At 44.2% G+C, this 23315-nt stretch overlaps 1 protein-coding gene across 1 annotated transcript; it reads left to right on the top strand.

Moving 5' to 3' along the window:
- Positions 1-107: 107 nt before the first annotated feature.
- Positions 108-22947, top strand: LOC111158768 (sedoheptulokinase). The gene is made up of 7 exons (XM_022521030.1): positions 108-329; positions 5482-5623; positions 12320-12503; positions 13048-13200; positions 14186-14361; positions 17728-17928; positions 21937-22947. The coding sequence occupies exons 1-7, from the start codon at positions 162-164 to the stop codon at positions 22347-22349; spliced, it is 1437 nt and encodes a 478-aa protein (XP_022376738.1). The 5' UTR covers positions 108-161; the 3' UTR covers positions 22350-22947.
- The last annotated feature ends 368 nt before the right edge of the window (positions 22948-23315 follow it).

The following is a 23315-nucleotide window of genomic DNA, read 5'->3' as shown; positions in this document are numbered from 1 at the left end:
GGTAGGCGGGGATTCGCCTTCTTAGACCAATGGGAAGGTGAGAAGCCTCAATGTTGGGTGTGGCTGTAGGCTTGGCCCCGCCTCGGCGCCTAGAACCCGTGTGGAGCGCGCAGGAGGGGGCGCCAGTATCCCATACGTCAGCTGCGCGACTCTCTGAGGCAATGGCTACGCGGGTGGTCACTCTGGGTATCGACCTGGGTACTACGTCTGTGAAGGCGGCCTTGGTGGAGGCCGTGCCCTGCGACCCGTCCGGGTTTGTGGTACTGGCGAGCTGTGCCCGGGCTACGCGAGCTGAGGCGGTGGCCCAGAGTGCGGCGGCAGGGCACCAGGTGAGGCAGCGTCCTGGAGCTGCGCCGCCTCGGGGAGCCACTCTCTCGCTCTTCAAAGGAGGCCTCCTCGACACCCCTCTTCTTCAGAGAAGTCTCCCTGATTTCTCCAGCCTGTCTGACCTCTTCCTGCCTGCTGCAGCTGCCTGTGATCCGTCACTCTTCCTCCCAGGAGCTTTTCCCACCTGCTGACACCGTCTGGCTCTCTGGCCTCTGGGAGTATTGCTCATGGCGCTCTATCCCGGTGCTCTCTGCCCTCCACTTTCTGTACTTTGATCTGGGGAAATCGCTCTCCCCGTGTAACCTCAGGCCTCTCTCTTGTTCTTGACCTCTCTGCACCTCACACCTGCCGGCATCCAGTATCTTCAAGTTCAGGATTCAGTTTGTTCCCCAGGGCAGAATATAGGTTTTCCTCAGGAACTAAGATTGTAGAATCATAGGGCATAAGTGGCTCTTCTCATTCCGCAGGGGTGGAATGTGGACTGGGGAATTGAAACACTTGGTCAGCAAAAGACACCAGGACCCAAAGGCTGAGACACCTTGGAGGAAGGACTGTGCAGACACAGACAGGAGAGATAAGCTGATTTAAATGTCAGGAAAAGATCGGATGGATCATTATATATTAAAACTAGTGTTTTGTGAAAGGTACGGGGTAGAAATGGAGAATTTCACCAGAGTGGGATCTGTTTGGAGATGTGGGTTCAGAAAGATCATCAGTTCTTAGAGCTGGATTCCATTAATTCCCTGAAAAAGGTAGCTCTATGTTCAGTTAATTGACAATAGAAATTAATATCCAGGAACTTTCTGTGAAACCTTAGGACTTTTTTTTTTTTCTTTCTGGATCTTTGCTTGTTCTCCCAAGTTGAAATAGGTGGCCTCTGAGGCCCTTTCCAGCCACGAACAAGCCTCATTCCCTAGAGCTTGTTTTTCACAATCTTTTGGCACTTATCTAAGTTCTTTAGGGTTCAGAGTCCATCTTGCTCAGAAACATTTCAGAGGATAGAGAGTTCAGGAGCACTTTGCATATTCATAGACTCAAAATTACTTTGGTTGGGGCATCAGGGTATTTTAGAATGCTTATTTCACTACATGGACTATGAAATAGAGCCATCTTCAGCTCTTACCCTGTGGGGGTGAGCAACAGAGTTGGGATTACAGGAAGTGGAGTTAGGCACTGCCCTTTTCTCTTGAAATAGATCCAGTCTTTTTTTTTTATTCCTTTTTTTTTTTTCCTTTTTCCCAAGTAGGCTTCCCACCCAGCATGGGAAAGCTGGACTCACAACCCTGAGATCAAGACCTGGTCTGAGATCAAGAATTGGACGCTTAACCAACTGAGCCACCCAGGGGCCCTGAAATAGGGTCACTTCTTGAAAACTGCTTTCTAGGCTTCCCACAGCATGCAGCAGGCTGTTCTGTGTTTACAGGCACACAGTGTGCCACACCTGCCTAATGACAGATTTAGGAGAGGCCAGGAATAGCCCCCTTGCATCCTCCACGTCTGTTTTATGCTCTGGGACAAACAGTATTGCTGTAATTTCATCTATAGCAGAATTTCTCAACCTTGGCACTGTTGATACTTTGGATTAGATGATTCTTTGTTGTGGGGAGCTGTCCTGTGCATTGTAGGATATTCAGCAGTATCCCTGGCCTTACGTACTGCATGCCAGTAGATCCTTCTAATCAGTTGTGACACCCCAAAATGTCCCCATCCTGCCAAATGTACCTCGGGGACAAACGTTACCCCTGAGGTGAGGACCACTGAGCTACAGAAATGCCTGATGATTCTGTCCTTTCCTTATGTCCGTACTTTTTACTCTTAGGAAGTATTGTATACACCAGGGTCAAGCTTGGCAGCTTTTAAGTATTTGTGACTTTAAAATACCAGGATGTTTGCGGGAATGTCTGTCACCCTTTCTGAGTTATTACTTTCCCCTTTCTGGGCCTCAATTTCCTCATTTGTAAAGAGGGGTTGGTGGGTAGGAGGGTTGAATGAGTTTCTGCGTTCTTCGTCAGATCTAAAGTTTTCGGATTTGATTTGGTTGTAGAGCGATGGATATTTTGAACCAAGGAAAGGGGGCAGCACCAATCCTGTTACATTGTGGGTATGCCCATTGTCAAAGAGCTACTCCCTGATCACACTCACCATTGAAACTCGAACTAATTGCTGAACACTGACTACCCCCTTGTCTTCACTGCCGCCTGGCCCATTTCCCTCCTCCACTATCCCCACCCACACGACTCACCCACCCTGGGCCCATTTTAAACAGTGGCTCCTCTGTCTTGGGTTGATACACCTTCCAAGGTCCTGTGGGAACTCTTTAGCACTATCCAAAAGAAATTCTAACCACAAATGTGATGCACATTTGTAATTTTCAGTTTTCTAGTATTAAAAGTAAAAAGTAACATTTGAAATTAATTTTAATTGCATATTTAATTTAGTCCAATGTATCCAATGTACTATCGTTTCAATATATAATAATATAAAATTATTAATAAGATAAATTGTGTGTTTTTTCATATTAAATCTGAAGGCTGGTATGTATTTTTATACTCCCAACACATCTCAGTTCAGGTGCACAGCCATGCATCTCCTCTCTGTTGGTGTCTCGCTGCCTAGTCAGTTCTGCCATAGAGTCTTGTTAGAATCTGGGGCTGCAGCCTCAGGGAAATGATTTGTGCTCTCTTCGCACTCCTTCCCCCATCCCACCCAACCTCACCTTCCTTTTCTTCTGCTCCTTTGTTCAGGCTTGTGTGGAGTCTTAGAACTGCCCCTACCCAAGGCCAGCAGGCTGACGGGGCAAGTGAGGGGTTTGTCTTGAGGAGAAGGCTACCTTCTGCCCTGGGCAGGGTATCTTGGGGCTTGAGGGCTTAGTCTTTAGATACTTTTCCAAGACTGTGAGCTTTTTAGTTCTCCAGAGACCAGACATTTATTAAGAGCTGAGCCACATTTCTCTTCTGAGTTTTCCATGGGTCCTTCTAGTTATTAAGTATAAATTTATTTTGTGCCTTGAGATAATTTTTGTGTGCCAGAACATTTTACTTTGGTTGAAATAAAAATAAGTATTCAACTTATTAAATTCAGAACCCTAGTTCTTAAGCTTTTAAATTTAGCTCATAAAGCTGGTTCCATTTGTAAGTCTAAGATGTAACTATCAATTTTGAGGACCTTTGAATAATACTTAATGCCATCTCAGTTAAGTACCTTAGTTATACATTTTATATAAGTATATAATATAAAATATAACATTACACAATATTCTATTTAAGTATATAAGGTTCTCTAGTTGCCTGACCCAAAGCTTTTCAGAATACCTAAGTAATTCTTATAAATCTAATAAATTAAATGGATAATGATGTAAACTTTAAATGTTTTATATGTTTAAAATCCTTTTATAAGTATATAGTAGTGAGATTTGACCTTACAATTGCAAATCTACATCAGTTACTAAAGTACAAAGGTAACCTAGGCCAAATTTTCTTAAGCATATAAATTCATCTAAAATACCAAATACTCTTAAGTTTCCTTAAGCACAAATGTTAATCAGATAGGCATGACTCTTTTAAACATGCATGTTTAATTCTTGATCATGGGACCCCTGGGTGGCTCAGGTGGCTAAGTGTTCAACTCTTGATCTCAGCTCAGGTCTTGATCTCAAGGTCATGAATTCAAGTCCCATACTGGGCTCCACACTGGGTGTGGAGTCTACTTGAAATCTACTTAATCATTGAGAAAACAATTACGTCATCTGGGTTGCTTTTCCAAGTGCATATTTTGTGGTGGCCTCCTTAGCTTTTTGAAACTTCTTACTGAATGGAGACATCTCCTGGGATTGGATGGGATCTTGGAGTCTGATTTCTAGTCTTTAACAGGGACTTCATAATTTAAAAGAAGAGATGGTCATGGAACCTCCCTAAATTTTTTTGGTGTGAGTCACCTACTTTTAAAGTTATATTAGTCTGTACCTCCCACCCATTTGGATACACTGCTTAATTGGTTTTGGCATTTTGTTATCTCTAAGATACATAAATGTGCTTTTGCTTCTGACTCCAGAGACCTTTAACCTTTTTCGAATCCTGCATTCTATTCACATATTTGTCGCAAAGACCATTTGCTTCATAGATATTAGTATGCTGTTTGTTTACAGCTTCTTATTTCTCATGAGTTTGGTTATCAAGGTTATTCTGCCTTGAGAAGTTCTTAAGGAGGCAGCAGATCAGAAAAAAGGCAAATCAGGAAAGGATGGTCCTGACGTTCTTGAATGTCATTTCCACCCCCCACCCCCAAAATCTCTCTATACTACCAGTCTCTCTCTGGGTAGCTTATACCATTGCCTAATTAACCTTCTGATGATGATACTGTCCTATTCAGAAAGCCCAAGAGGAGGGCTTTAGGAGGAGCCTCTCACCCTGGGTCTTGAGGTCCCCCACTGGGCTCAGCCTCTCCTCTTTTATAGCTTCATCTCCCACCAGCCCCTCATATGGACCATCTCCCTGGGGGCTCTGCCCAGGTATTCTTGGGGTTATTTCCTTGCCTGCCTTGCCTAGTGGGTGTTTTATTTCCAAGTCTAAGGCCTGGCTCTAAAGGCACTCAAGAAATGTTTGCCATGTGGATGAACTAAAGTCCACATGGAAGAAAATGCTAGAGCTTGTCCTAAAGTGCTTAAGTCCATTAGGCCTTTCCTGACTACAACTTTCCTCCAGGTTCTTCCCGGCTATATTCCATCCTTCCCTTATCCCGAACCTCTGTGTCCCTTGTGATAGACCCTTAACTTCTACTTACATTATGGTCTTTCTTGTGTTTTCCTATCCTTCCTGTGAGCTGTCCACTCTTCTAGGGCAGAGACAATGCTTTCCTCAGCTCAGACTCACCTACAGTGGAGGGCAGAGCCTTGGCCATTTCTGAATCTAATTCGCAGCAGTGCCTCACCTGTGCGGGGAGGGACTGGAGTCTTGCCCACCACATTCCTGCTCCAGGCCCTGCTGAAGGTGGTGGAGAACCCTCAGTCCCACATGTCCTCCCTGAGGCCAGTGAGCAGTCCTGGAAGTGACCCCAGTGGAATTAGCTCAGCAGATAGTACCCAGGAAGTTCCTTGAGGCCTCTGCCCTCTTCCCCCTGTTGTGTGCCCCTGCCCAATGTGTCCTGTTCTGTTTCCAGGGGCAGGAGCAGGATGTGAGCAGAATCATCCAAGCCCTAAATGAGTGCCTTGCTGCCCTTCCTCGGCAGCTGCTCCAGGAAGTTTGTGGCATTGGAGTGTCAGGACAAATGCATGGAGTCATGTTTTGGAAAACAGGCCAAGGTATGGTGCGCTCTGGGGGTGATCATGTGCTCCTAGCAATCACTGTGGGATAGCAGAGTGCTGCAGAGGGCTCTCCTCTGAAGTAACAGGTCACCCTGTAGTGTGAACAAAATGTCCTATGCTGCCTCTTGCATTTTGTGTGCACCCTTTCTTGTACAAATGCGTAATGAGTAAGCGAACTCTCCACTCACACTCTGTCCATAAACAGGGCGAGGGAAGAGTGAGTTCTCTCTGATTCTCTGTGGGATTCAGTGGAGTGGATTTTCCACAGCTTTCTCTTTATTTCTGTCGGTGTCTCAGAGCATCAGCGCAGACAACTAAAGATTAGTGTAGTTGTGGGAGATGCCAAGACACAGGGGACACTTGAATTTGGGCATAATTTTTGTTGTTTGCCATAATCACAGACGTTTGTGATTTTTAAATTTCAGGGCATCCTTTTTATGGGCTCAGGTGCTGAGTATTTAGTTGGTCCTCTTCTAACAGGTCTCCCGTAGTGCATAGGTCAGTGACCTGTTCTGTTTGACCTCCAGGAGGAGACTTATTAAGCTAGCAAAATAAAAATGCTTGCATGCTTGGTAAGGGTGTTACCTATATGATCTCATTGAACTTTCCCAACATCTTTGTGAGGTAGGTTACATAAATGTCTCCGTTGTGCAGATGAAAAGTGGAGGTTCAGAGAGGTTCATATGCTCAGGGTCATATGGCAGCAAGTGGTGACTCCAGCTTTTGAACCCAGGTTGGTCTGACTTTAGAAACTGAGCTCTTAAAGGCCTCAAGAAGGACCAGAGTTACAGGAGGGTGCAGTAACTCAGTGAAGAGAGGAACTTCCCAAAAGAATGTCCAACTTCCTTGGATGTTATGCATTCCTGTTATAGCTAGCATTAAAAAGCCCTTCTTTAACTATAAAAAATTCTATATAGACATAAAAGTAGGGAGAATATTATTATGAACAGACACATACCCATCACCCAGCTTCAAAGCTGCCAGCATTTTACTGCGGGTGTTTTAAGTACAGGATGGGTGGCTACTTTGGGGGCTGTAGTAAAGGGGATTTGAACATTGGTTCACCCCTTTTTGCCTGGAGAGTTAGTGATTCCAGTTCTCCTGGGCCAAGTGAGTGGTGACCTGCCTCTCAGCAATGTGACAGGTGTCTAGTGATGCATCCTTTGATCAGTCCCCAGGAGGGCCTGGGTGACTGTAGAAGCCAGTGCAGTATCTCTTGCTCCTTTCCTCCTTCTTATCTGCTTGTTGTCAGACTGTTTGGGACCACAGGAGCTGCTTGGCTCTAATCAGTAGTTGGAGGAGAAAGCGGATTAGGGTGTTAGGGCTGGCCTCTCGGTGGGAATCTAGGTTGTAAAAGCTTTTTAAACTCCTTAATTTTGCATTAATGAGGATAAATGTCCTTTTAATACTAAAACCCTTCCCAAAAAGGACAACAGAGATCTAAAGATTGTGGTCTGGTCATACACCTCCCTTTCTGCCCGTTTCCTGGACTCTGTAACAACCACACAAACCATTGCCCGCATTGTTGGAGAGAGCTGCTTAATATTTCATTGAGACAACCCACATGCCTTCTTGTTTTGTTTTCTGCTTCTGGGAAGGAGGGAAGCCACTCTTTGACAATGGTAATACTTACTTAGCAGAGTTGAGTGAATCATACTTGGGAGCAAGTCACTGTGTTTTAATGGTGGCCATAGATGAGTTTGGCTTCAGTACCTACGATATATAAGGCTCCATGCTAGACCTCATTGGAGACATAGAAACGAGCAGACAAAGCCCTCACCCTCTAGGGCACACTCAAGGCCGTCAACACAGACAGGCACCAGTTTGCTGAGCAGAGAGCTAATTGCTTCCACGAGGGCACAGGCCAGCCAGCGGGCGGAGAGGAAAGGCAGTGAGAGTGTCTTCTGAGAGGCCTGTGGTTATTATGCCTATAGACTCCATTTCCAGGCTCAGTAATAGCAGGAAAGAAATGGGGATCATAAAACCAAGCTAAAAGGCAAGCAGCCGACTAGGAGAAAACGTTTGCTAGTGTGAATATGGGTGCATACTAAAAAACCAAGAACAAAGAAAGGACAAATGGCTCTGTGGAAAATGGGCAGAGGATACTGAGGAGGGCAGTTCCTAGAAGAGGAAATACAAGCGGCTAATAAGCATATGAAGAGCTGCTCAATGTCATTAGTAATTAGGGTAGCACAGATGAAAACAACAAGAGAAGTTACTTTCCACCCACTGGATTATAAGAAATCAAAGTCTGAAAATGCCAAGAGTTGGCAAATGGGGTGGAAGATTGGTTCTTTTAAATATGACTGGTGATAGTGTAAATTAGCCCAGCCATTTGGAGGGCGGTTTGGTGGGGCCTGTTAAAAATAAGGGAACTGCTATGACTCAGCAGCTCTGCTACTTGGAATCTGCTCAGGAAAATCACTTTCATATGGATGTGCATAAGGATGGTCGTTCATGGTCGTTCTTTGCCCCCTTGTCATGCTAGTGGAAACTGGCATGGAGGAATAAATGTTGGCATGCCCATGCTGCAGAAGGACATGTAGTAGTTAGCAATAAGGAGGTACGTTCACGTATCCTGACATGGAAGGAAGTCCAGAACATTTGTTGGATGATAAAAACAACGCCTAGAAAAAGAAATACAGTGTAGTGCTATTTGTTTTTAAAAAATAGAAAAAAACAAAAGGAAGTCAGTGAAAGCAGACCAAATATGTTGTATCAGTGTAAACATTTTATTTGGATGGTTACCCACAAGGGCTAACAAGGACAGGAAGGGGACTGGGACCCAAGCCTTTGGCTTTATGTGTAATATCTGAACATCTTATACTGAAAATCCTGGTTCTACCACTTAGTATCTATGTGACCTTTGACAATTTTTTTTTAACTTTTCTGTGCTTCATTTTTCTTGTATAAAGGGGACAATTATCATACCTATGTGATAAGGCTACTATGTAGATTCAATGAATCAATATTTTTGAAGTGCTTTGAACAATACCTGTACATGGTAAGAGCTCCACATTTGTCTTATAATACAAAGAAAATAAACAATAGTCCAAATTTGTTTTTGAAAAAGGACCAGAGTTTTGGAAGCAGATAAAGGTGTTGAAAAAAAACTGCAGAGATTCAACTTTAGAGCTGGGATAAGAATGCAGCTCGAAGTTTAAGTACAGATGTAGTATACAGTTGTGAGGGTACACTGCTTTGAGGAGCCCTTCACCCCATGTGAAACTGAGTGTGGTTTAGATGCATGGCTCTTTTGGCTACTGGCCAGGGATACCAAGCAGAGACTGACCAGATCCTCTAGATCCTTTGCTCTGACCCATCTACCTGCAGTATGTGTCCCTAGACATTCTTCTGGATCACTTCCTTACTCCATTCACATCGCTCCTCACATGTCACCTTAGAGAGGACTTCCCTGATCACCCTCCAAATATTTATCACTGATGTATATTTCTTGACAGCAATTAAAAGTATCTGGTACTACATATTTGCTTGTTTATATTCTATATCCCTAGCATATAAGCTTTCTGAAGGTAGTGACTTTTCCTTGTTCGTTGCTATATTCTCAGGGACTAGAACCAGTGCCTAATACATATTAGATATTTAATATACATGTCATTCAATCATTCATGTATGAGTGAATGAATGAATGGATGTTTCGTGGCCTGGAACTCAGCGGGAGGGACAGTTAAGTCTCTTTCTTTGATTCTTAATGAACATACTTATAAGAAAATGTAATGGTTTTGGCTCCCAAATCTGGGGCATGAAATCAGTCATGGTCATGAAACAGTCGCATGTGGGGCTTTGCCCTGGTTTGCTTCATGGCAGGCACTGGTCTCACCTGGAAGCCATCTCATGTCATGTGGAGCCAGATTCTCATGTCCGTCCATTGGATTTGTAGTATTCTTGCTGCTGATAATTTTTCTCAACTGGCACTTAATATTAACATTCTTTTCCCATTCTGCTGCGATGGTTGTATTAATATTGTATGGAAGTGTGAGAAATCCCCCTTGTATGAGGATAGGAGAGAACAAAAGATATGTAGGGGGGTGTGTATTCTCTTTGTATAAGGCTGTTGGAAGTCTTAGACCTTGGACAGAGTTTAGAAGGTAATGGTTCATTTTCATCATTACCATCACTAACATGAATTGAGTACTCACCATGTCAGGTACTGTTCTAAATGTGTACATGTATTAATTCATTTAATACATACAACCCTATATATATAGCACAGACAATACACCCTAACCCTAACTCTAACCTTTCCCTTGCTACTAGTTTGACAGTAAAGTCAACATGTGGCAGGAAGAGATATCAGGACCTAAGAAATAGTTATAAGTTTCCTCCACCTCTGGACTTTGAGATACAGTTGCCACCAAGATGCTGAACTAGCTTGACTGCTGGCTCTCTCCCCCAAGATTGGTTTCAGAAGAATCATAAGAGAAAAACACCAAAGAAAGGGGAGAACACTGTAAGATAACCTAGGGTGATGGGACTACTTTGAGTTGGCGCATGTGGGTTGATGGTTTGGATCTGGGGCAAGAGGCAACCAGCCTTACCTGTGGGAAGATAAATCAAGAGGAGAACTGCTGGTTCCCCTGGACTGTCATGGCTTTAGGACAAGCAGTACCTGTCCCCACATCCATAGTAATTCAGGTGTCCTTGAATAAAATCGAGGCAGTGGAGAAAAGCGGGAGTCTTTCCCTAAATCACAGGGCTGGTGACCTATAATCTAAGGATCCTCAAAACATTGTTTCATCCTGGGGGCAGATTGGAAGCCCTGAGGAGATGTTTTTCAGGGTGGGATGGGTTCGCTGTGGATTCACCCCAGGTCTCATCCGTCCTCCCCAGACCTTTAGAGTGGACAGTCTAAGAATTTAAAATTAGCCTGACATACATACTAAAATATATGAAAGGTGAATATTAGCAAAAAAAACAATAAGAAGAAAACATAAAAAGAACCAAGCAGAAATATTAGACATAAAAAAATATAATGGTTGAAGTAAAGCGTGTAATAGATGGGATTAATAGCAGAATGGATAGAACTTCAGAACAAATTAGAGAGTGAAAGATGCAAATTTAGGAAGGAAGAAGAAAAGGACAAAGAAGTAGAAAATATTAAAAAAAGATATTGAAAATACAAATAGAAGCACTAGCATCTGAATACTAGGAGATATAGAAAAGGAAAAATAAAAGTGGTAGAGGAGGAAGTATGTGGACAATTAATGGAGAAAATTTACCATAATTGACAAAATAAGATGTGACAGTCTGGACCAAAGGGGCCCATGGAATGTCAATGGAGGGAGAGAAGGAAAACCTTACAGCTGGATATATTAGAGCAAACTTTTAAGGATTTCAAAGACAAAGAAAACTCCAAAACCTTACAGAGTGAAAGATCAGATCCTAAATAAAAGAATAGAAGCAGATTGACTAGATAGTTTTCAATAGCAACATTCTATGTAAAAATGCAATGGAATCACATTTGGGTTTTCTATTGTTGCATAACAAACTACCTCCAAAACTCAGTGACTTAAAACAGCAACCATTTTACCATACCTTGTATGAACTACTTCTGCGTATCAGATTGAGCTGCTCTATGTGGGGTTGACAGAGGTTGCTTGGGAGTATTCATCTAGTGGACAGACTTGTCTGGAGGGTTCAAGGGTGGTTCTGGTCAATGCCTGATGTTTTGGTGGGGAAAGCTAGACCCAGCTGACGATGGCCTGCTAGATGCCTCCATGTGTCTTCTCCACCTAGTTTCTTCAGCATGGTGGCCTCAGGGTAGTGGGACTTCTTACATGGTGGCTGGCTTCCTCCAGAGTGAGTGCTCCAGGAATCTCTGGTGGGAGCTGCAAATCTTCTTATGACCTAACCTTGGCAGTCCTAGGATGTCACTGCCCCCACATTCTCTTGCTCTCACAAATCATCAAGGGAGCCTAGATTTAAGGAGAGAGGATTTGAACTCTACCCCTTAATGGGAGTAGTAGCAAGGAATTTGTGGCAATCTATCACAAGTCTACAAAGTATTTTTAAGTATTGAAGAAAGGGAACTTAGAACCTAGAATATTACAACTGTCCTTCAAATATGAGGGTATGAAAAAATATTCTGAGCCATATAGGCCTCTAGATGCTTTGCCACAGAATGAACTTCGCTGGAACTAATTTGGGATAAAATATTTAAATAAGAGCAGAGGGGAAAAAAAATCCAGATTTCAAGAGATAAATGAGATAAATTAAGTAAAGATGGCCAGATTCCTGAGTAAAGTTTGATGTCTAAAAATCAATTAGCTAAGACCAAAGGAAAAGAGAAAATATATCCATCATCATCCAGAATCAAGTCTAGATAATATTATCATGATAAGGGTTGGAAGGACAGAAACTAGGGGACTTGAGAGTGTGCCAAATTTGTTTTCTTACAGGAAGAGGGAGGGGTTATGCCATCAGCTTTAAAAAATGAATTAAGGGGAACATAGAGGAAGTGTGGGATAAATGGAGGGAGTAGGTGACTTGGTGAGGGTCATGCAGCTGTTGGTGGTGGACCCCGGTGTTACACCCAGGTGCTCTGATAGCAGAACCCCTGTGCATACGTGAAGCATTATCATGCTGTGATCTCACTAGCAGAGTGGTCTCGAGGACATGCTGCTGCCGGTCAGTTGTTCTTTTCTCTGTTTTTGGTAATTTCCTTTGTTCCAGGCTGTGAATGGACAGAGGGAGGGCCCTCTCCTGTGTTTGAGCCCAGAGCTGTGAGCCCTCTGGTCACATGGCAGGACGGCCGGTGTAGCAGTGGGTTCCTGGCTTCTTTGCCCCAACCAGAGTCCCATCTCAGTGTGGCCTCAGGGTTTGGCTGTGCAACCATCTTCTGGCTTTTGAAGAACAGGTATGGACAACTGATTTTTGAATCGGGTGCTGGATTTCCAGGGACATGAGAATGGCCAGGAGTCTGTATCTCCAGCCGGTTGGTATCGTTCCACCTGCTGGAGCATCCCTCAGTGAGGCGGCCTGGCACAGGGGTGGTCACAAGACCTAGACTTTGTCTAGAACTGCTTCATTTCTCAGAGGGCTCCTTGTTGGTTATCTGATTCTAAACCAGAGTGGGGAAGAAAAAGGCAGAGAGGGCAAGGGACTTGCCAAGGGTTGTGTGGTAAGTTCATGGTGGGGTCAAGGCTGCTGAGGTGCTGCTTTCTCAAGCATGGCATATTCTCCCTTGAAACCACTCCCTGAAGGCCAATTCCAGCCAGCTTTGCCTTGAGTGGCTGGGAAGGCCTCCCCCTGGGAGGTTCGGCCATCAGGGAGCCACAGCATGTGGCATGCCTGCTGCCACCCAGCTATGCCATGTCTAGTCCACTGCGTGCAGCTAGGTGTAGCACATGCTTTCAAGTTGCTATTAGACCACATTGAACTGTTTTTGGTATGAAAACTAGCCCAGAGTTCCTGAAGTCCTATGATGCTGCTGGCACCATCCATGACTATGTGGTTGCCATGCTGTGTGGCTTGCCAAGATCCCTGATGTGTGACCAGAATGCTGCTAGCTGGGGCTATTTCAACACTCAGAGCCAAAGCTGGAACTTGGAGATGTGAGTATATCTTTGCAATCTGGCTCCAGGGTAAAGGCCAGAATCTCGAATGCAAGCGATTTAGTGGGGCTTTCCCATTTGGGAACAATAGTGGAGGATTCCAAGAACCCAGGAATCAGGTTCCAAAGACCCTCAGCCTGTTCCAGTCACCAGGCAAGGGTGGGCCAGGCTGTGAGTGAACCCTTGGAGGGGGGGTACCCCATACACATGCTGTCCTGCTCCCCCACAGTTGTCCAGACCTAGGTTGGGCTCCCCTGTTCTCTGTGACTCGGACCTAGCCTGCGGATTTCAAAGAACAACTGTCAGTGTAACAAATTCTTAAATAAGGTTAAGAAATGAAAGTAGTAGTCTTGAAGGATGTCTTTCAAAAGTTCATTTTAAGGAATCATTTGCCTTTTCAGATCCAGAAATCCAGTGTCCTCTAAGTTCACTTCCTTCAGGCTCTAAATTCTGAGCTCTGTAAAAAAACAAAAAGCATCTGGTAGTTCAGGTAAAGGACTTTCTAGCATGTTCTGTAAAATTGATAGCCCCATGTTTACTAACCCCGAGTGATGAATGCAGTTGGTGTTTAGGAGACTGATGGGTTTGACTTTGGTATGGCCTGTGCTAACTGACTATGACTGTGTGCTGAAATGCTGTCTCCCTTTGCAGAGTGTTTGTGTTCGGTTCAAACACAGAAGGCTGGATGGCGATGATATCTGGCTCTTATCTAACTCTTCCTGATCACCCCTGCTTAAACTGGTTGTTTTCTCCCCTGGACGGCCAATCCCCAGACTTTTGAAAGCCAGTGTTCTCTTTTTAAAAAATGCAAGTCTATTTTTCATGGTTTAAAAAAAGCCAAAAAGGCCCTCTATGAAAGCACTGGATTCTACCCTCCCTTCTTATGTGTGTATCCTGTAGTGTTTTCCTTCATTGAGTTTCCTGGAAACAACAAAGACCAAAAATCCAGCTCTGGGTGAATACACTGTCCATTTTTGGATTGCAGATTGAGGGCCTCAGGCTTTCCTGTCCACCTTCTCCCAGACATCGTGGAGGCTGGCAGTGTGGCAGGCAGAACTTCCCGTGCCTGGTTTGAAATCCCAAAGGGGACACAGGTGGGCGTGGCCTTGGGTGATTTACAGGCCTCCGTCTATTCCTGTATGGCCAAAAGGACAGATGCAGGTAAGTCTTTCTTTTATTGGCTCTTCAGACTTCTTCTAGTACCTCCTAAGCTCCAGCTCTGTTTGAGGACCCAAGGGGCGCACATAACCAGCAGCCTTGGCATCCTGTCTATAGTTCTGCTGTAAACATGAAAAACAGCCTCCTTCCTATAGGTGAAGCCCCTCCTCTGGGAGCTTACAATCCAGCCGGCCAAGTTCTGTCCCTGACCACAGTCTGTGCTTTTCCTCTTTAGGGCCAGGTAAGGGAATTGACTCTCTCTAGTTGGCTGATTTCTGTATAACTCCATGACCAAAAAATAGATTAGTAGGTTTTCGGGTTTTGTGTTATTATGTGTTTGTCAGTGGAAGTTCCATCCGATCTGATTAGGAGTGCTGTCTTTCTGTATTCAATGTAAAAGAGTCACAGTAAGGTGGAGGCCTCAGTCTAGGGCAGGGCTTGGTAAACTTTTTTTTGTAAAGGGACAGAAAGTAAATATTTTAGACTTTACAGGCCATATAGTTTCTGTCCTAACAACTCAGCTCTGCTGAAGCATAGAAGCAGCCATAGCCAATACATAAATGAATAGGGGTATAGCTGTGTTTCAGTAAAACTTCATTTATAGACACTAAAATGTGAATTTCATGGAATTTTCATGTGTCATGGAATTTTCTTCTCCTTTTGACTTCTCAACCATTTAAAAGTGTAGGAACATGCTACTGGATAGTAAAATGCTGCAGCCCCTTTGGAAAATAGTCTGGCAGTTCCTCAAAAGTGAAATAGGGAGTTATCACACAGTTCTACTCCCAGGTACAGACCCAAGAGATCTGGAAACACATGCCCACACAAACACTTCAAACAGATTTTCTTAGCAGCATTATTCATGATAAGTCATAATTCCAAAAAGTAGAACCAGTCCAAATGCCCACCAAATGATAAATGGGTTTTAAAAATGCGACATATCCATATAGCTTAAATGCCACACATGGGAGTGAAAGAGAGGAATGAAAGAAGCCAGTTCCAAACGGCCACATGCTGTCTGGTTCCATTCCTAAGAAAAGTCCAGAACGGGCAAATCTGTAGAGACAGAAAGCAGATGAATGGTTCCCAGGGGCTGGGCGGAGCCCCGAGTGCTAACAGGTGCAAGGTTTCTTTTTGGAGTGATGAAAATGTTCTAAAATTAGATTGTGGTGATGGCTGTACAACTGTGAATATACTAAAAACCAGTGAATTATACCCTTTAAAAGGTTGCTGTTTATGGTGAATTAATCTCAATAAATCTATTATTTCAAACAAAATGTAAATGCTGGTCTTAGCTCCTAGACCACACAAAAACACATGGTGGGGTGGATATGGCCTGTGGGCTATTGTTTGTGCCTCCCTGGACAAGGGGAGAATTGGGGCCTGCCTGCCCAAACAGGGTGGTTGCAGGATGGGGGTTTCATCTGATCTTCATGGCAGGCTAGCTGAGCGAGTCCACTCTGGGAGTCCCGTCCTTGTTATCAAGGGGAGTGGAGAATTCATTCATCTTACCTGAATTCTCTTTGTTATCACATCTTTTTTCTTCCATCAGTTAGAACTATTACAATTCAACCCTGAGTTTAAAAATTCTGGCCAGCTTTGTGCTATATGCAGTTTGTTCCTATTTCATGACAGTCTTAAGAGATAACATTTCAAGGACTGTTTTTATGTTGTTTTAGGTAGTAATTCCTCTTAATGCAAAATTATCTGAAAGAGAAAAGTGAAATTCTGCCAATTTTGTTTGCACATATTTTATGGAAAAAAGTGTTCTAAAGTCAAAAGTCGTTCAAAACCTTTTCTCCCAAATTTTCAACTAAAATCAGTTCTTCAGGAAAATGTGCTAAATTTATTCTGTGACACTTAATTTTCCCAATACACCATCTCAGAGTGTAAATGTCAGGGAGCTCACATGGACTTTGGAGTCCAGCCTACTGGCCTGGGTGAGAATTTAGCCCCTCTTCTCCTTCCGGTGTCGCCTTGGACAGGTTGCTTTTCTTCCTGAGCCCTTGTCACCATCCAAAGTGAGGGCAATGATATGTTTCTCATGGGGCAGTTGTGACACACTGGAATGGTGCCTCTAAAGAGCCTGGCTCTTTCTACACTGGTGGTTTTCTAATCAAAGGCTATTCCCTTGACAGTGGACTGTCTTGTGCCTGGATGTAAATGTGCTTTCTCTGCAGTAAGTGAAGGGCTAGTCAGATGGGAAGAAAGTAGGTATTAGGTTCCCTCTTCACAGAGCTGGTTGTAGTCTCTGGTTCCAGATTGGGGCTGCTGGCTGTGCTTACTTGTTCTGTGTCCATGGTCAAAGTTGGTTGGCCTCCATCCTTGACACCTCCACTTGAAGGGACAGGTGGAGGACATGTTGCTTCTGGTAAAGAGTCATGGTGAAAGGCTTGATATGGCAGAAAGTAAAGGTTATTGGCTTTCTAAGATTGTTTTCAGTCTTCTTGCTTCCAACCTCCCAGTAGGTAGGAAGGTTACACGCTGACCTCAGTTATTTCAGATCCCAGCAGACTGAGAAGAACAGGCTTTTTGGCCAGATCTTGTGAGACATGGAAGAAAAGAGATTTCTAGAATCATCCACAGGCCTTGGCCTCAATCCAGAGGAGGAAATCATCCCTTCTGTGCTGAGTCTGGGAGCTTTTCCCCTGCTGGTGGAGGGAGGTTAAGAAAAACACCATGGATATAAGGAAGAGGTGGCACTTGCTGAAAAATGAATGAAACCTCCACAGAGAGTCAAATACTTGGACTGAGTGAGGTCTTACTCTCTGTACGTCATTGTGTGTTGTTGTGTAACAAATCACCCCAGTGCTTAATAGCCTCCAGCAGCAAACATTTATTATCTCTCATAGTTTCTGAGAGTCAGGAATCTGGATGTGTCTGGATGGTCTGGTTTAAGGTCTCTCATGGAATTGCAATCGAAGTGTTGCTTAGCTGGGTCTGCAGTCATCCAAAGGATTGGCCAGGCTTGGTGGATCTACTTCTCAGCTCATTTACGTAGCTTTTGGCAGGAGGCCTCAGTTTTTTGCCACATGGACCTCTCCACAGGGCTGCTTATGACATGGTGCCTGCCTTTCCCCAGAGCAAGTGATCCAAGACAGAAGCTGCAGTGCCTTTTTATGACCCTATATGACCCTTTTTATGACACAGGACCCCTTCTGCTTTATTTTCTCAATTAGAAGCCAGTCCCCCAAGTCCCACCCACACTCACAGGGTAGGGGAAATTAGGCTCTACCTTCCAAAAAGGAGAAGTCTCAAAGAATTTGAAGACATATTTTTTTAAACCAGAATACTCTCCCCTTGCCCTGTTGTGACCTGTGCCCTCTGAGTCAGCCAACAGGCCTAACTTCTGCTTTCCTTGGACCCCAGTTCTCAACATCAGCACCTCAGTTCAGTTGGCAACCTCCATGCCTTCAGGATTCCAGCCAGCGCAGACTCCAGACCCTGCGACTCCAGTCACCTACTTTCCGTACTTTGACAGGACCTACCTGGCGGTGGCAGCATCACTCAATGGGGGCAACGTGCTGGCCACATTTGTCCACATGCTGGTACAGTGGATGACGGATCTAGGTAAGGTGTTGCCCACACAGTGATGTGTTCCCTGCTTGTCCTTGCGATGTGGCAGTATCTTGGTGCTGCCTGTGTTATTTAAGCTTCTAGATTCATGTGTCAGATCCTGCCCAGCTCCACTTTCCTTCCTTCTTTGGGGATCTGGGCCTGCAGCCTTTTTTCTTCTCATCTTCTGAGCTGCTGTCACCTATTTTTTTCTGAGGGAGCACTTTCTCCTCTAACACTGACTAGTCCCTTGGCTTTCCTGTGCCCCCTGGTTACTTTGTTAGTAGGTCACTCTCCCTTTCTGATGACTACAGACAGCTGAAAATAAAATGATCAAACATGGATGAGTGAAGAGTGTCTTGGTATTTTACATTATTATAAAATCCTTATAGCACTGATTCCTGGCAAGTGGTTCCTGGCTCCCTTTCTTGGAAGGGATCCCTGAGAACTCTGATACCCTCCTGCTTTCATCAGGGTAGAATAGATTGGGCCTTTCTCTGCTCTTCATTTGCAGAGAAACATGTAACCTCCTTCCAGGAGAGGTTCCCTTTCCAAGCACTTGAGGTAGAGATGAAATTTCTGGTCAGCCATGCAGGAATAGGGAAATCACTAGTCCACCTGTTGGAGCTCTGAATCACGTCACTCTGGGAAGCTTTTGGCATAGTAACAAGGTGAGACACAGGTAGTAGGGAGCACATGGGAAGGTCATACTGCTTGTGCAGACAGGTGTTGCTGACATGTCCTTTCCGGCTGGCTAGGGATGTCAGGATTTCAGGGGAATTCTGCCCCCTTGGCTGAGATCCCCTCAGGAATGTGTCATTAAAAGAACAGAACTCTGATTTTATTTTGCCTGTGTCAGAAAAGGTTTTCAAGATGCAGAACCAGTTATCAGAATCTTTAGGCAAGCCCTATATTTAGATACTGGTTTAACTGGTTGTTTATGACAACTATGAATTGTTGACTGAGTTGACCGGTATTTTCTTTACACAGAAGTGACTTGTTATTTTTACCCCTGAAAGAGACGGTAATATTTAATTTCTCTGTAAGAACCTTTGAAAATGAAAAGTCTTTTGCATTGTCATGGTTCTTATTTTGGTGAAACTGAGGACTTTGAAGGCTAGTATTGGATGTAACTTAACCTTTTAAGAAATTTCTACAATTACGTCATTTGATTAAAAAATATATAGATGCAGGGGTACCTGGTGGCTCACTTAATTAAGTGTCTGACTCTTGATTTGGGCTCAGGTCATGATCTTGGGATCCCAGGATCAAGCCCCACATAGGACTCTGCACTCCACATGGAGTCTGTTTGAGGATTCTCTCTCTCCCTCTGCCCCTGCCCCTGCTCATGTGCACTCTCTCCCTCTCTCTAAAATAAATAAATAGGGGTGCCTGGGTGGCTCAATTGGTTGTCTCACTCTGGATTTTGGCTCAGGTCATGATCTCAGGGTTGTGGGATCAAGCCCAACGTCGGGCTCCGTGCTTAGCAGGGAGTCTGCTCAAGATTTTCTTTCTGTCTCCCCCTCTGCTCCTCCTCCCCTCTCTAAAATAAATAAACAAATAAATAATAAGAAATATATAGATACAAATACAATAGGTTGTTGAGATAAGAGACATTACACTTATTAACCAGATATGGAAATATTAAAGCACAAGATATAAAAATAAAACTCTCTCTCTATTCATAATACCCTAGATTTGCATTATCTTACAGAAGTTAAAAAACATGAGTTCCACCCTCATGTGGCTTAGAGCAGGGACTCTGAAGCCAGGTGGCCTGCGTTTGAATCCGGGCCCTGACACTTTCTTGTGCTTTAGGGCAGGTTACTTATCCCCTCTGTTCTTCGCTTTCCTCATCTGAAAAGGGATTATCCCAGATCTACCCTGAAAGACTGTGAGGATCAAATGAGTTATATTGCAAAGCATTTAGAATGATGTCTGGCCCATAACAAGTGTGATATAACTGCTTGTTAAATAAGCATTGTGTGGTGGTGCGACCCGGGAGAGTGGCCTCAGTTCTCTGTTCTGTCAAGTTATTACGTGGCCTTGGCAAGTCCCTTCCCTTCTGTGTTTTTTCAACTCTGATGGTCTGTGATTCTAAGCCTTTGATGTGACTATTTGGCAACTCATAGCATTTGATCCCCTCCAGTAGATTTGAATAAGGTGGTAAGCCAAGGAATGGAGAGACAGGTCTAGAAGCCAGGTCTCTTGGGCCTTCAGCTAATCTGTTCCTTCCTTCAGGTGCCTCTCATGGCCCAAATGTTTCCTAATGAGGAAGAACACTTTATTTTAACATTTCCTTAACATTCTTTAGGGAATTTTTATTAAGGACATACAAGCACATAGCTCATTGTTTTCTGCTTTTAACTATAGACTTTCTTTGGGTTTTGGCAGTTTTCCACTAATGTCATTTTTCTGTTCCAGGATCCAATTCAGGATACCACATTGCATTTAATCATCATATCTCCTTAGTCCCTCTGCTTTCTATTTTTTAAAGTTTTTATTTTAGTAATCTCTACACCCAATGTGGAGTTTGAACTCATGACCTTAAGATCAAGATTCAAACACTCTACTGACTGAGCCAGCCAGGTGGAACTTTTCTATTTGAAAGCTTTCTATTTGATTGATCTGTTTTTTTTTTTCTTTTTCATCTCCTTTCCCTTTTTTCCCACTAGTTTCATGGTTTTATATTCTTTATCTATTCTTTTAGAAGTTTTCAATGCACGGTGTTTCCTACGATGTGGGGAGATAATCCCTCTTCTACATTCGGTAGTAGGGTAAATTGGTCCAACTTCTAAGGGAAGAATATGATGTGCATATCTTTTGAACAAATTCTCAAAGGACTCAGTCCTACAGATTTGTATACTTGTACACATGTGCTAGGTTATTCATCAAACATGTGATTTTTCTTAGATTTTAGTAGAATTTCTAGAGGGAGGTAAGACACTAATATTCATTCTGGCTTTTTTTTTTTTTTTTTTTTTAAGTAGGCTCCATGCCCAACATGGGACTTGAACTCACAACCCTGAGATCAAGAGTCACATACTGTACTGACCAAGTCAGCCAGGTGCCCTGATTCTGGCATGTTGAAACAGAGTTCTGCTGATCACATTTTGACTATGATATTTAAATTATTTCTCCCTCTTCCTCTCTGTCTCATTCCCAAGTGTATGTAGTTGAGTTTGTGTGAGTTAAATGTGCTGCTGAGGAGACTTTCATGGTCACACTGGGGTGGTGGCTTTCAGCACTGGCTGCATACTGGAAACACTTGAGGAGTTTAAAACATTGTGGAAACAATGTTGATGTCCTAGTCCTGCCTGCAGAAAGCTGATGATTTGGCCATGAGGTGGGGTGGGGTAGGCATTTTATAAAAACTCCTCAGGTGATTGTTATGCCCTTAAATGTCAGTAAGCACTGGTCTAGAACCTTCTACCTCAAAAGTGTAGTTTTGGGGCCAGCAGCGCTGGCTTCCTCTAGGAGTCGGTAACAACTGCAGAATCTTAGGGCTCTCCCAAGGCATACGGAATCAGAAACTTCATTTTAATAAGATCCCTACTTGATTCATATACATATTCAAATGTGAAATGCATTGGTCTAGACTGGTGGTTCTCAGCCTCTTGCTGAGCACTGGGCTAGACTGTGATCAGCACTGTGGTCCTGGGTTTTTTTTGACACTGCTGATAAGTCTAATAGTAGCTGTGATGATGCTTTTTTGATCAGTGAATGCATTTGCCTCCCTTGGGAGCATAGTTATGGGATGCTTAGTTGTTGGGTGCTTCGTGTTCACAGCAACACTTACGAGATCTCTCTCTGAAGTCTCGGCTGGGGTCTGAAGTGAGAGAGCCAGCTGGTGTCTGGAGCAGAGCATAGCTAGCTAGCTGCAGGAGTCACTGAGCCAGGAAACAGCCAGCCAAGTGAGGATGAGCAACAAGTAGATCTACCCCTGCTCACTGGGAATTCTATACTGTCTTAGCCTACAGCAAGGGTGCATGAACTCACACAGGTCTTTTCTGTTCTTGGAAGGTCTAGAGGTCGAAGAATCCACTGTGTATTCATGCATGATCCAGGCAGCTGCACAGCAAAGAGACACCTGCCTAACTATCACTCCAACGGTGTTGGGCGAGAGGCACCTGCCGGACCAGCTGGCCTCAGTGACCAGAATCTCCTCCTCTGACCTCTCCCTGGGGCACGTGACCCGGGCTCTGTGCCGGGGCATTGTTCAAAACCTGCACTCCATGCTTCCATTTCAACAGCTCAAGGATTGGGGTGTGAAACGGGTGATTGGTAGTGGGAGTGCACTGTCCAGGAATGAGGTGCTAAAGCAGGAGGTGCAAAGGGCTTTCCCCTTCCCAGTGTCCTTTGGGCAGGATGTGGATGCAGCTGTGGGGGCAGCGCTGGTCATGCTCCAGAGAAGTCTTAACCAGAGGGAGTCTTAGTGCATTTTTTGGCCAAAAGACTGTTGCAGATTTTATCTAACTTTCATGACATGACCTTGGGATCATCCTTGAACTGGACAGTTTTGTGGGCAGCTTTTAAGCAAAGCTTACTTTCGGGGAACCATCTTGACCAAGTACCTATCTTCATACTCTAATAATGCAGGCAGGACTCATCAGCTGGATCTCAAATCAGCGCTTCCCAAGAGACTCACTTGGGAATTCATTGCAAATGTACATGTGGAAAAAAGAGGGAAAAAGAAAGAAAAGGAACAGTAGCTCAGCATCATGGTCAGCAGACTCTTCTGTGATTCACCTGTAGACAAAGAGAAAATAAATGTGGACTTCAGACACCAAGAAGTCTCCAATTAAGAAAAGAAGACCTCCCCACCCTGCCCCCAGCTCCAGCTTTTGGAATGATTGTTTTTTGGGGACATGAAGGCCAGACTTGGGTCATATGCACTGTTGGAAAAGTCCTTCCCTACTGGATTGTACCATGTGTCCCTAAGGCCCCTCTCCCATTCTTGTTCTCCCTTGGCCAGAGCTGGTTAGCTGAGGCAGGGCATGGCCCAAGATAGTAAAGCAGACTGGCTGAGATGGAGATGCGTGGCGCATGTGCATGTATGTGCCTGGTGTGCATGGCGATGTGCTTCTCCTTCCAAGGAGAGCCTTCTGTACTGGAGCTGCTCCAGATCCTTAACTTGCTTGAAGTCACAGAGCAGGGAAGTAAAGGCGGGTGGCATGACTAGCAAGGGAGACCACTGCTGTGTGGCCCCATCATTCAGGCATATTGTTCCAAGAGTCTGGGACCCTTTTCCAGAGGTGTGTCTGGGCAGCAGTGTGTTTTTGTCCCTGCACAATCTTGGGAATCTTTCCAAGGGAAGGGATGTGGCTGGGCATGCTCCTGTCAGAGCGGCCAATTTGATCAGAGAGAACCCCTTTATCCTGTGGGTACTAGCTTTTCCTTCT

Source organism: Enhydra lutris, unplaced genomic scaffold (genome assembly GCF_002288905.1).
Source record: "Enhydra lutris kenyoni isolate GAN:26980312 unplaced genomic scaffold, ASM228890v2 scaffoldscaffold63, whole genome shotgun sequence".
Classification (NCBI taxonomy): Eukaryota; Metazoa; Chordata; class Mammalia; order Carnivora; family Mustelidae; genus Enhydra; species Enhydra lutris.
The sequence above is the reverse complement of the archived record's forward strand: the minus strand, read 5'-3'. Positions and strand labels throughout refer to the sequence as shown.

Bases quoted from the DNA above. Each gene is read 5' to 3' on its own strand.
- LOC111158768 (XM_022521030.1), top strand. From the start codon at position 162: ATGGCTACGCGGGTGGTCACTCTGGGTATCGACCTGGGTACTACGTCT. The intron at 5,624-12,319 runs GTATGGTGCGCT...CCTTTGTTCCAG, and splicing joins GTTTTGGAAAACAGGCCAAG to GCTGTGAATGGACAGAGGGA. The intron at 14,362-17,727 runs GTAAGTCTTTCT...CTTGGACCCCAG, and splicing joins GGCCAAAAGGACAGATGCAG to TTCTCAACATCAGCACCTCA.